General features: G+C 41.3%; 1 protein-coding gene across 1 annotated transcript in view; it reads left to right on the forward strand.

Moving 5' to 3' along the window:
• The window catches only part of LOC150099073 (uncharacterized), a 105,719-nt gene that overhangs the window by 33,763 nt on the left and 57,390 nt on the right, over positions 1-14,566 (forward strand). The window contains exon 2 of the mRNA XM_090404793.1: positions 8,526-10,943. Coding sequence (XP_090260919.1) covers positions 8,540-10,943 — 2,404 coding nt within the window. The 5' untranslated portion in view covers positions 8,526-8,539. The remainder of the gene's footprint in view (positions 1-8,525; positions 10,944-14,566) is intronic.

Consider the following 14,566-nt stretch of genomic DNA (forward strand, 5'->3'; position numbering starts at 1 on the left):
TTTTCATCCGTGAGAGGATACAATATCAACGTTTTCTTGTTGCTGACAGCTACTTGTATCTGCTGTATTGCCCTCTTTTGTGCGTTTTATAAATCCAGTCTTTAACCAATGATCTATACTTAAAGAATTTGAAAGCTAAATCAATTACCGTATTTACTCAAATATTACTCGCATTTTTCCTCCAAACTTAAAGCAAAAAACCGAGGTGCAAGATATTTGCGGGATTTTCGGAAACTAAAGTTTTAAGAAAAAAAACTGAAAATGATGTGACTTACCAAGAATCTCCTATTTCTTGGATAGGAGAAAGCTCACGAGGCCATTACTTTCGGCCTCGTGAGCAGTTTCCTTATGTGCATCGTCAAAGTCATCTACCCAAATAACGTCATCTTCTTTCCCATTATTTCAAGCAAACATTACCAGCAATTTACAAGACTTGAGATACGTAATGAACAGGCCTTGACAAATGAAAGCAGAGTGTAAAACAGACAGCAGTGGTAAGCCAGTAGAGATAGAGTAGCTATGAAGACGTGCATATGATTGGTGCAGTATTAACAAAAGATCGAGCGACCCAAAGACAAAAGCAAGCCGACAATTGAGTTGGCTCACATTTCATTGAGTTGAAATGCTAATTCTCTTCGACCGAATTGCATAATATCTGAAACGCATTCCCTATATATTTCTTAGTTTAAACACGTTCACGGACGGGGGGAGGATGCCAAACAAAACCGTTTGTTGCACTGGCAAAATCTGGTTTTGCTTGAGTCTATACAGCAGTTTCTGTGGGACAGGACATGTGATTCATTAGTTAGTGCCGTTTTTATCCCAGTTGTCTCTAATTGCACTGTTTGTTGAGAAATCTGTTACACAAACTGCAAATGTCTGCTCTGCACCTTATTCAGGGACATAATAAAAAGTAATTGTTTTTCTTGCATCTGCAGTATAGTGTCGCTGTTTGGGAGGGCTTGTTGTTTACCGCAGGGAGCGAGTTACTATCGCCACGACGTTCACGTTTTGGCGATTGTGACTCGCAATTTGAGTAGGAGAATTCATACATAATATATAATTTATTGAGAAATATATACGCTTAAAATAATTCTTTTTTCTTAATAATGATGCATAACCAAAAATTGCCACGTAACCCCTGAAGACTTTCACGTACTCCCGAGGGTACGCGTACCACACTTTGAGAAACACTGTCTTAAAGCAACGATGAAACCTGCCCAGCCCTTTAACCTGAGTTTGGATTTAGGATTTCACTTGCTTGCCTTCAAACCGATCGCTCGCGTCAAACATGCGTTTATTTAGGCTTAGGTGCTGGCTGACATTCGTTAGCAGTTTAATTGAATGCAATATTTGAATGGCTCCAAGAATTCTTCTCTATGACAAAGACACGCAATTAACAAATGGCATTGCTCACCTTCCGTCCTGTGCCCGCTAGTAAGAGGGTGGGAAAACGGAAGTATTCAAAACATTTGCACTTGGAAGGACGCTTAGTAAGCCGTTTATAATTCGCTTACCTTGTAAGCGAATTATAAACGGACCGGAAACAAATGCCGTAACTTTGTGGATTCTGCTGCCGCTAGCTTAGCATGTGCGTATGTGTGCGCGCTTGCGCAGGTGCCGATGATAATACAACACAATCTGACAAAAAAATTTTAAAAATCTCATTTATTTGGGACTCTGAGAGTTCCACAAAAAATAAATCAATCGGGTAATATTAATAACTGAAAACGATTCTTTAATGCAAGTGCAGTTTCAACCCTGACTGACGTAAAGTTGCCGAGAGGAATTTAAAACGGAGTAAACCACCTGAGAGAGATGAAAAAGTGCTCCTGCAAGTACTGCGGAGTTTATTGAACTCGCGGTATGATTTCCGGATGAGGAATGGTGGAACAAGCGCTGCACAAGGATGCTTTAACACACACACACACGGGAGTGTTTTATCACAACAGCTCGCTTTTAGGCAATTACTGTACTTGTTGCTATTTAGCGGTCATGGGAATGGGGGGGGGGGGAAATAAGTAGGTCGACTAGAGATAAGGAAATCGGTTGGTCTGTTTCTTTCCGGTGTTGTTTCTTTTGCTCTGCAATCGAAAATATCTCAGCGATTACTTCTTTTCTTTTTTTAACTCAAAACGAACTCTAACAAGTGTAAGAAAATTGAACTGCTTAATGGCGGCCCACTGGAGAAATTTTGGGGAAGAAAGCAAAGGAGAGCTTTTCTTTTTTTGTCTTATTTTTGAAACATCCCCGTGGCACGGCCCGATTCGATGGATATTTGTTAAGCAGATTATTGTCTCGAGCGTACGTCGTGATGTCTGCCTCGTGCTTATGCTCGCCCTCCACAGACAGCCTCCTTCTCTCTCTTGCCCTCTGCCGAGAGAAAAATTGCCGAATTTCTTCGGTTTGCCGAGGATAAACGAAACTCGCACGAGCTTCGAGTTACGCGTGAATATCTAAGAGGAAGCGGAGCGAGTTTTTTTCGCTAAGCCCGATGGACCGTGCGCTTAACTGATGCAGGTCACGTGCGAAACTGTGGAATGGCTGGTCTGGAAGTGTTACGGCACCAACGGAGGGCAAGCGATCAAGGGGGGGGGGGTAATACGATTAGTTGGCATTGCTTGAATAAGAACTTTCGAATTATTAGGAACTGCGAAGCTGTTTTGTTGATTGTTGGAGTCATTCGAAGCATTCTGATTACATCTTAAAAAACAAAGAAATCACAAAGTGACCCGCGCATGCGCTGATTATTGGCATCGCGCACCTTCCCATTTCACGTTAGAAGAATTCTTTTTTTTCTCCAAGAAAAGCAATCTTTCGGGAGTTTAGTGGCAGTTGCGTGAGAGGACAATAGCGATGGTTTTCTGTCTCATACTTCGCCTGTCTGTCTCTGGCACGATTGTTGCAGTTCGAATGACGCAATAATCGCCATTTCGGTGATCGCGAAACCGGTTGTTTCGTGCTCTCGTTTATGTAACCCATTGTGTGACGCACTTTAATTGGCCGATCATACGCAATACGTTTTAGCACACTTAACAAAGTAATTGCATCGCGTGTCTCCACACACACACAAGGACATTCAGATGGGCTTACTGTGTCCGCCCGAAAAGGATTCACTTGCTGAAGAAAGATTTTCGTTCGACTGTTAAATCGCGACCTCCGTGTCTGAAGTCCAAACTCTAAATTTTAAAATCTTATCAGTAGTATTTGGTTTGCCAACCACTTCAATCTATCCTCGCGTGGCAGAAGACACCTGATAGTGTATATTTGATATGTTTTCTCAACCTTCATCTTCACAACGACGAAATACAAGATTTACACCCAAAGAAATATGATAGAATTTATTTTATATCAAATTCTCCATGAGAAAGAGCAATTCTTCATTTGAGGTCAGCTGGCAATCGTTGACAGCCTTAGCTGGCCGTATGGGATAGCCGTTCTTCTTCTTCTCCCCCCTCCAACAAGCTGTGGATTCGAATCCAACTTTAGGCTTGGATGTTCTGGTAATCCAGTGGAATATCATCCTGTGGGTGCTCTGCTTGTTGGTGGCTTGAAAATTGCATGTTTGGCCAATAGAACGAATTCCCAGAATATTTTACTCTTAGAGCCAGCTTACGACAGGATAGCGTACGATACGTTCGCAACATTCGCGAGTAGATTCATGTGAAATCAAGATTATTCGTTGTGGACATCCGCTTTCGATGCTTACAATATATATTAATAAATAAAAGGGGGAGGTTTGTTGTCCTAAATTGGAACCGGTTTCTTTGTTTGATGTCATGCGTGTTACTCTTACAAGGTTTAACGATTGAATTCATTTTATTTGTTTCGAAAATCTTACATTCTACTTACGACTTGTTATTTGTGATTCACAAAAAAATTAAATATTTATAAAATGGTTTGAAGAGTCTTAAGAACTTGTGCAAAATTTTTTAAACGTCTACATCATAGAAACGGTGAGTATCGCATATTGAGGGCGTAATACACATCTTCAGCCGCGTTAGTGTGTGTAATACGAGTAAAATATGGCTTCAACTTCTTCTGAACACCAGAGCATTTCTTGTTTTTCTTGTTTTATACGAGATGTCGGTGAACAGACAGACAGATTAAGGGCGATCAATATAAATTACACACGCACACCAACAATACTGTCGAAGGCATTGTAAGAAGGCAGGCAGACAGACTGTGGCATTCCATCATCACCGCCACCATTTTAGAAAAGGGGTTAACTGACGAATAGTGAGGCTCCGTAATCACTCGCTGGATCCATCCATCAGTGTCTGTGAGAGCTGCACGATCGCACCGAAAGCAACATCCGGTTCTACTGGTTCCTGTGCCCAAGTGTAATCCGACTGGTTGTGCGCTGTTTTCAGTGCAGCGGCGTATTGCATTGCACTTGGTTCTTGGACTGGTGAATTCGATGAAGTCGCTAACAGTTCAAAGTGCTGCCGGTGTGCTCCTGCCAGTACGGAAAACAATACTGATGGCTGCTGACTGGCTTGTTTCCGAGGCCAGGAAGAGATACGCGACTTGCGTGTGCTTTAAGCACACTGAAATCGAAGCACAAAAGCTGCTTGGGTGGAATATTCGTTACTTTCATGCACAATTCCTTCCTCATTCTGAGAAGCATCTCGCGCTGCCGATTTGGACTTGTTTGTGACTACGGAAAACAAATGAAAGATGAGAATAAAAGAAAACTGCATTTGCAGACAAACGCTATTGTCTCTATACTACCATTTTTTTTTTTCTGCCCACGGCTCTGACATATTTAATTACTCAACTGAAGACGTGTATTTACTCCCATTCCACACTCGCTCGTGGAGGGAAAGGCAATTTTTGCTTTTGCTCTTCTTGAATTTTATTTCACTGGTAGCAAGGAATAAATTCGTGGTTGGATTAAGAAGAAACTCTGAAATTGTAACTTTTATGGCGGCTTTGCTTTATTGCTCAGTGGCTTCGTTTTTTTTTATGACTACTCATGACAACGAATTTTATTAGTCTTTTGATATTTTTTAGTTTACCTTAAAGGTGAAAGCAACTACACCCCCACGAAACAGTGAAATGTATGTAAGAGAATGAAACTGCTTCTGAAACCAGCTTATAATCAAGCTCTGCGGGTTAATAATTATATTTCTCCAAAAATGGAAGCATTTTCCGATCTGTTTGGGGTGAATAAAGCGCGAACAGGGCGGTGGCGTGTGTTCGCTTCATTATTTACACGTTGATCAAGCAAACTTCCGTTGACGGCTCAACCATCGTGCAACTCAATTTATGCCGCTTAAAACAGCAGTTTTGCGTTTCTTTTCTGCGCGTGTAGAGGACCTACGGGGTCTGGTATGCTCTAACAATGCCCTGCCTGCAAGCATCCAGAACCTGTTTGGGAGGGAAGGCCAGGGAGTGCAACAACAATTATACATTTCAAGTTTTTACTTGCTTTATTATTCCGGCAGGTATGTCGCCAAGGTCAGCTGTTTAGAGGGAAGAGAGAGAGAGAGAGAGAGAGAGAGAGAGAGAGAGAGAGTTGGCTCTACTGGTTTGCCTTAACCTGATCTAATGCACATGCGTTACTTTGTGTGGAAAGTAACGGGTGACCACCAGCACACAAGCAACTTCTGTTCCACTTCCTACCAGAAGTTATTACATCGCAAATAAACATTCTGTGTGGCTTCATGTGATGAAAGTCGCATCCTGAACAGAAATGTGGACTTTGAATAAACCACCAACTGTTTGTGGGTGTAATCAAGATAGTTCGTTATTTGGAGTGTACTTAGCAGGCTGTTCTAGCGTAAGAAGGAGGATTAAAAAAACGAGGGATTTGTTTGTCCATCGTATAAGTTGCATCATTAAAATTAGGAGTTGCATGGTAGAAGAAGTTTTTCTTTTATTCAGTGAAAATAATTCAAGGACGACCATCTTATAATATCGAAATAAATACTCATATTAGGGGGGGGCCAATGATCAAAATAATCGATGTACTTCAAGGAGCAGTCCAGAAAATATTCAGAAGTAAATCCTTGCAATTAATAATGGCAAAAGGGATCCACTTTGAAGAGGTTAACAAGATACGGTGTAGTTTTCTAGCTTAGTTTGGAAGTGTCGCCACCCTCGTATACGGATCGGATGTGAGACTAAATGAGGAACTGGCTCGTTTTCCTTAATCTGATCCGAATACACGGACATGCACGCACACGTGTGGAAAGTAACGAATGATCGCCACCACACAAAAGTGTGAAATGTTATTTTTCTTGCATTCTTGTATCCTCTTCGTCACAAAGCACCGTCTGCGTTCTCCGTCTGTGGGTTATAGCCAAGTGGAGGTGAGGAACAAGTGGCGCCGTGGAGTGAGTAGTGGCAACGTAGATAACTACAACTGAAGTGGGGCGAGATGAAGATCATCGCAGTGGAGTCCCAAACCTCAGGGGGTGGGGAAATTGGTGAGTAGTAGCGAGTAGAGGGGCTTCCTTACTTTTCTTTACCCCTCAGTATGCAATGTGATAACTCCCTCTCCAGCTAAAAAGTTACACGACGTCTGGACAAGTATTTTTCAGTCAATTTTGTTAGTCTGAAGGTTGAAAATGCAGATTTCATCATCTGAATATTTTAATTAATTCCACAAAGCGCGAATCATTTTCGAGACGCACTTTCGAGTGTCTAAAAGCCTGCCGCAACGAAATCTACGAGGAACACTTTCAATCACTGAATCCGAGTGGGAAATGTATGAGAATAAGTCGGGAAAAGCACGGATCGCAAACGAATTAATTCCATAAAAAATTCACAAACACGCCATACAAAACAACATAAAATATCCTCCACAGTTTGAACTGCATTGGAGCATGAAAATCAAACACCTTCGATGCCAGAGACGAGTATTACACAGATAAATCAACTAGCTTGGGGATTACCCAAGAAAATGATGGGAAATTGTGGATAAAGAAAAGAAATCGTGTGATCCTTCATTGCATATAAGGAAATTGGCTAATCACAAGAATTTAGCTTTCAGTGACACCATTCAAGTACGGAGAAAGCAGAGAGGAGAGGAAGCTCTACCGCAAATAGTTTTAATATAATCAGTACTTTGAGTCCATTTTATTGTGTATGCTAATACGAGGGAAGTGAAGGATATTGGAAACGTTTAGATGATAAATGAAAAGCCCACGAGTTGATGGTCTGACAGTAAGTTTATTAGAAATAACAATCTTCACTTAAACAAACAAAAAAAAAAAACTAGCTGTGGTTACACTTATTTTGAAGTAGGAAACAAAGGACTGATATATTGAGTGTTGCTAGTTTTTTAATCAAGGGAATCGAAACAAATAACGATAAACAGGATCATAAACTTGTGTAGGAAAGCAACAATTTCATTTTTCTCCCATTTTGAGTTCAGGGAAAATAGTAATAGTGACGAAGAAATATTTCATGTGACAGATAAAAGGTAAAAAACAATTGCAGGAATCACAGATGGGAGAAAGCCATTTGACCCTGCGAAAGTTGGATGCAGTGGTATGGGGGGTTGCTTGATGCGAACACAGCAAACAAGCAGTAACATTTGGTGGTACCTTAAGTACCACCAAATGTTACTGCTTGTTTTGCATGTTTAAGTACAACTACTGAAACAAGGGGTCTTTCCCCTTTAGCAGTTACTGCTAATATTGTATATGCTTCAATAAATTTGCAGTTTGAAGTTCGGTTGGTCTTTTTTTCTCTGCCTTGTTTTGCAGATGATGCTGATCGGCTCTTAAGAGAATGGCATACGACCTGCTGATGATAATCGGATCAGGGCGGATTGAAAACAAAGTTTGCATCTTCTGAATTAACCAAAACAAATGGGCATCAAGCATCACCAATGATTAGGAAAGTCCTGTTCTTGTTTAATAACCACATGACTCAAGAAGCTGCTTTAACAATCAGATCTTGTATTGATTTTGTTAGCTGAAACAAATTTCCTCAAGGAGAACTCTGTGCTGCTTAGCATTGCAGCATGGAATACGCGTCTGGGAGGACGACCAACAAATAAATCTAGGCAACCTAATTACTGTCCCCCCCACCCCCTAAAAACGCTAACATTCAATGGGTGAAAGATTTAAACTAACTGAAATAGGTACATCTTTCTTTTTTCGACGACATTCCTTCATACAAATCAACAGTGAATATCAAAGAGAAGAACATGAACCTGCGCTCTAAGAAGAGGGATAAACTCACTGACTCTGCCACTCCCTTGCGAAAACAAAATGTCTTGCATCATTGGTTCCCAAAATATCCGACAGCCTTGACTCCAAATAAAGACAGGAATATAACAGTAAATAACCCAGAAAAGCTATTTAAGTTAAAACGTTACGTCGAGATGCCGCCACCAAATTTCAGTGCCTTAAAAGCGGATGGGCATACCGCACCCCGTGGGTCTAAGGCTAACTGTGCTGTATATGGTATTGTGCCAGTGCTATTTGGTTTCTTGTATTTTGCTACTTTTTTTTGTAAATTTTGATAAGAAAAAGGTGACATTTTCTGCTTTTTTCTTCCTTTTGCAGGATGTCGTAAGCCGATGGACAGCGTCCGACACCAGAGCGGTCCGTCTTATGGATGCGCCGTCGCGGATGACAACTACTATCATCTGATGAGCAACATTCGGGACCCTCCGCTGAAGGCGTTTCCCGGAGATGCGACAATCACGAGCAGCAGAATAAAGAAGCTTCTTCCGTGGAAGAGGAACAAGAACAAAAACGACCCTCCTCCTCCGGACCCCTCCGCGCTCTCCAAACACAACAAGTACAAATTCGGATCGGTGTCCGCTCTTTCCACTGGAGCCCTCTATCGGGATTTAGATGCCACACTGCCTTACAGCCTGTCCCGTTCGGCCTCCGATCTGAAACATGCATCGACGCGAAGCACCAACGGGAGGACACGCGCCCTCGTGTACCCTTGGGAAACCTACAACCACGTGCGACAGCCTCCAGCCCAGGAAAACTCTAAGGGCGATTCTCTGGGAGAACTTCCTCACCACCACCATCCTTGCACGTGCCAAAAGAAAGCCAAGAAACCCTTCGGAACGATGACCTCCAAGTCCAAACGTCCGGAAAAGTGCAATTGTTTCAACAGCGTCCGCTCGACGCAGAGCGTTTTCGCTCAGCCTGCTTCTGTTCCCAAGCGGAAGTCCATCCTACCGAACAAAGTGGATTTATACTCGGTGAGCGAAGAACAGGACACTAGCGCCGTCCACAAGAGAACGGTGCCGGACACGCTCAGAGCTACGAACTGCAGGATGCCTAAGGGGCCTCCTCAACCTCAGGGACCAAAAGCGAAGTTGATTCAGAAGCTGGAGAAGAAAGACCCGTTCAACTCCGTTTCTTCCAGGAAGTCCATCTTGGAGTGCGACGTCACTGCCTACGATCTGATCAAAAGCTACCTGAAGTCCTCGGGCAAGCTGGACAGCGACATCGACGACGACCTCAGCGACAACGCCGTGGAGGACGACTCCAAGAAGGCGAGAAACGCGAAAGTCGAAGTCAACGGTTGCTTGCTGTCTGAGAAATCCCCGAGTCCTGCTAGTTCAGAAGCGGAGAGTGGCATCTACTCGCAGCCCCCGAGTATCCGTGTCGGTGGGAAAGGAATGAAACTGTTTCCTTCGGACCAGTCTCAGTCTTCCTCCGGCTATTCTGACGGATCTAAAACCAATTCCGTCGACTCCCGTTCCAGCACGTGGAGTTCAGACGATGGAAACTACTGGCTGCCTGAGCCGGACTACGATTTCGACGAAGAGAGCGAATCCGATCTCGGCACGCTACGGTTTAAGGACTTGAAGGTTTCTTATTCTCCTCCGCTTTCGAAGCGAGCCTCAGAAGGTGCGCCGGCAGAAAAATCTTCTTTGACTTTGCAGCCTTCTCCTCCTGCTCCGCCGCCACCTCCGCCCCCGCCTCCGCAGCCAAAATTCTCCACTGTGAGGAGAGCTGCGTCCATGGTTACCTTAGCTCCCCGTGCGGCCATCGAAATCCAGACCGAGTTTCCGACTCCGACCGTGAAAACGTACAACGACACTCTCAACCGCTCCAAGCACCAGCGGAATATCCTCGCTCAAACCATGAACGCTGCTGGAAAAACGGAAGGAATGAAAGAAGCATCGCCGCTCGGATCCTCTTGCATCGGGACAGACAAAGAGGAGGTCACACTCCCTCCGCCGGCTAGAGCGGTGATCAAGATTCAAGCCAAGCCGACCCCGTGTCCGGAAGTGAAGTCGATACTGAAGAAGAACAGCGATGCCAACGGGAACGGGCGGGAGGTTTCTGTCAACGGCTTCATGATGAGCACGTTTCGAGACTTGAAAGACGCCAAGAAGAAGAAAAGAGTCAAGTTCAAGTCTCTAAGCGACGAAAGTCTGGTGGTGGAGCACATCAAACACGCGCCTGAGTCATCCTCTGACGAAGAGGAAGACGATACGAAATCTGCTGTGAGCAGACTGCACGAGCCGGATAGCAGCATCGGCAAAAGCTCGCCAGGGTTTCCACCATTGCAGGAATCCAGGGAGTCGCTGAACGGATTCCAGACGGTGGATGAATTCCTGGCTTCCCATAAGGCAGCCGTTCCTCCCGAAATCCTTCCCAGACCAGCAGAGGGCGCTTCCTTTGCAAAGGAAAACGTCAAGAAAGATTGCAAAGCGACCTCCTGTCTCAACGGAAACTCGCAAAAACTTAACGGTTTACTTCGCCCATCTGACCCTCCGCCACCTCCGCCTCCAATTCCTCGTAAGTCAGTCCAGCGGCCAGCTTCGGGGCCGTCGACCAAAAGTGCGTCTTCGTTAGACCTCAGAAATCCGGATGTCCGTTGTTTCCAGTCGGTGATCAGGATTACCCCTCCTCCCCCTCTGGGCGGCAGCAAGGGGATGTCTTCGTCGTTACCCAGACTGGATGCTCAGAGCGATCCGTCAGGGGGAGCTGCACAGAAATTCATCGGTGGTAAGCAGCATTTCTTTTCTTTTCTTTTTTTAGCACTTAGTAAATGCAGTCTGTTTTCCGATTTGTGTGCCCTTTCATGGCAGATTCCTCTTCTGTGTGGCTCTTGGGTTTTATTCCAAGGCATTTTATTCGTCCCAGCTCATAATCAGTTTGTTTGCGTTCACATTACAGCAAGAGTCTTATAATGAAATGTTTGTTTGTGTTTATGAAAAAATAAAAATCCCATCCACGAAAGGGTGCCGCTTATGGCACTTCAACTCCGTTGTCGAAAAGTTACGTAATCCGTGTTAGATTGAGTCGTTTACTGACGAAGCAACTCGGTTTCTGAGGCCAGTGTTGATGTCTGTTAATTGCGCGTGCTCTTCTTTAAATCAAATTCAGTGTGCGATTGAAAACGCTTCTGCAAATGGAGGATTAAAAGGAATTTTTTTATTTCGAAATATTTTTGGACATCGTCAAGATTTTAGTGAATTGTGTTTTCGTTCTTAGAACCTGCTTTCTTTTCCGATATCCTGCAGGCCCACTTGTTCCTGCAACATCGGTTCGACTTGTGTAATTAATTCGTCGCATTATTCCCGCACCTGTGGCCGCTCCAATTGTCAGTTTCCTGTTTGCATAAACACCTAGCGTCACGTTAGCGTTCCGTGTGGACTTCTTTTTTGTTCTTGAGGAGATAAAAATGACCTACAAAATACGGAATTGGCTCCGGCCCAGTTAGTGCGTGTGTTGTTCAAGAGGAGCGTGCACAAGAAGCAGAAATGGAAATTTCAGTTTCTTTTGACAAACCGGGAAAACCCACTGGTGTCCTCACCAAAAATTCCTCGCAGCAAAACATTAACGGAAAACCAGTTGGCTTTAGCGTACGCATTCACTGGAAAAAATGACAGAATTTTATTATGCAGCTCGCAATGGTCTGATACTTAGTAGGAAATTGATCTACAGAAGTGAAATAAAACAGTCGAAAAAGAGAAGAACAGAGGCAGGTGGATAGATAGCGTGCTAATGTCAACAGGGATACTCACGAGCCCTGCATGTGACGCGATATGGTGAACATTTTTGTTATTTGTATCCAGGCTAACATTGCGGCCCTTTAAAGTCGATGCGTGCAAGAAGTACGCACACGAACTGGATTGCACAGAACTTCTTGGATCAGCACTCTGATAATAATAATAATAAAAAAAAATAGCATAATGAGAAGCTTATGCTTATTCCCAACAGTTTTGTTCAACACCTGAGCAACTCGACATGCAATTATCTTTCCAATATGCGAATAATTTTCCAGTAGGATGAAGTTTTTTCTCCCTCGCATTTATAATAAACTGCTTCAGAAATGAGGATACTGTCACCAGATGTTTTTCAGTTCTTTCATTCAGAAGAATCTCTCTCTCTAGAGAGAGAGAGAGAGAGAGAAGATATTTCAGCTGTTTAACATCCCAGATGGAGAATATAAAAATTCTGGTTACTACATTTCATCATCATGCGTATCAAGGATTTAGGCCTAGCATGGCCTGTTCCGGCCTTAGAAGTCATCGTTGAATCGTTTAAGTGGAAGTCCTGGTTTTCTTTTTCCTAATGGCTTGTATTTTAAGGCTTGTTTTGGTAATCTTTCTGTTTTCATTCTTTGAACGTGTTCCATCCATTTATGTTTATATTTTTTAATTTTTTTCTTTTACTGGTTCTTTTGTTTATTTCTTTCATAAATTCTTCGTTTCTTTTGTGATCAAATAGAGTGTACTTTGCAGTTTTTCTCATAAACTTCATTTCTGCTGTTATTAATATTTGTTTGTCTTTTTGTTTTATTGTCCAGACTTCGCTTCCATACATTAAGACCGGTAGGGCTAATGTTTATTGTATACTTTTAGTCTGGTTCGCTTTTGAACCAGGTTTGGTTTAAATATAGAGTTAATTACACCAGTTATTTTTAAATATTTTGCAAGTTTTACGTTTATATCTTTTTCATTTTCATATGTGATCATACATCCCAGGTAGTTAAATTAATTCACCTCTTCTAAGATCTTGTTAACTATTACTATTTTAGTTCTTGCTGGATCTTGTCCTTTAAAGGCCATAGTTTTTGATTTTTCTGTTGATATTATCATACCAAAATGTTTGGCTATCTCATTTAGATCTAAAATAGTTTTCTGCAAGTTATCTTCAGAATTTGTAATCATTATTTGGTCGTCGGCAAAAAGGAGAAAGTTTAATTCCTTGATGTAAATTTTTATTCCATTTTATTATTATTTCGTTTAAGTAGATATTAAAAAGAGTTGCTGAGAGGGGACATCCCTGTCGGACCCCTTGGTTTATCTCTCTCGAATATGATAGCTCGTGATTTAATCTTATTTGTATTTGATTATTTTCATATATACTTGTGACAGCTTTTAGGATATTATTTGGTATTTGTCTTTCTTTTAATATGTTAAATAAAATGCTTCTTTTAACTTTGTCAAATGTTTTCTCAAAGTCAATAAATGCAATATGTGTTTCTAAAAAAAGGACGATCATGTGTTAGTCTATACATGATCGTCCTTTTTTAAATCCATTCTGTACTTCTAAAATAAAGTTTTCGGAATATTTCGTTAGTTTGCTATTTAAGATTCTGCTATATATTTTGTAACAGGAATTTAGTATAGTGATACCTCTATAGTTTTTAGGGTCATCTCTATTACCTTTTTTAAAGATAGGAATCACAATTCCTTTTTTTCCATTCTATTGGGGGGGATACCAGTTGAATAAATTTTATTTATAAATAATAAGAGTCTTTCTTTGAATCTAGTTCCTGCATATTTATATAGTTCTGAACCTAGTTTATCTTCTCCAGGTGATTTTCTGTTTCTTGTTTCTTTCAGGCTAATTTCTAATTCTTCTTCAGTTATTTCCTTTTCATTTTCGTTAATTGTTTGCCAGTTGTCTTTTTTAAAATATTTGTCTGTCCACAATTCTGTGTAGTAATTTAGAAATTCTTCTAATTTCAATTCAGTGTTTAATTTTATGTTTTCTTTGGTATCTGCATTTAAGTGTTTCAAAATCTTATATACATTGGGTCTTATTTTATATAAATCATGTTCTAAATTAGAAACAAATTTGTTCCATGATTCTCTGTGTCTTTTTCTGACTTCTCTTTTAGCTATGGCTCTTATTCTTTTATATTCTATTTCATCTTCTAATCTTTTGCTGCTTAACCATTTGTGATTGGCTTCTTTTTGATTGTATCATCCCAGATCTTCAGTTTTTTTCCTTTTATTGAATTTTTTGGTCTTTCATTTGCTGCTGCATTTAGTATAGTTTTTATATTATGCCATTCTATTTCTTCATTTTGTTTTATTTTATCTAGGTATTGCTTAATTCTTTGTTCATATAGCCATTATACATTTGTGTCATTCAATAGTCTAGTTCTATAAACAAATGTTTCAAATTTTCTTTATGTTCTTGTTACTTGTAGCCATTTAGGTGGTAATCTTAATTTTATTTTAACAAGGAAGTGGTCACAGCTTATTTCATATCCTCTGTGAACTCTAACATCTAGTGAAAATTTTGATGTCTTTTAATTTAATATAAAGTAATCTAATATTGATTTTCATCCTCTTGCTGCCCAAGTATATTTATGTATGTCTTTATGTTTA

Source organism: Typopeltis vanoorti, chromosome 15, assembly GCF_054136105.1.
Source record: "Typopeltis vanoorti isolate ZY-2024b chromosome 15, IOZ_Tvanoo_1.0, whole genome shotgun sequence".
Taxonomy (NCBI): domain Eukaryota; kingdom Metazoa; phylum Arthropoda; class Arachnida; order Uropygi; family Thelyphonidae; genus Typopeltis; species Typopeltis vanoorti.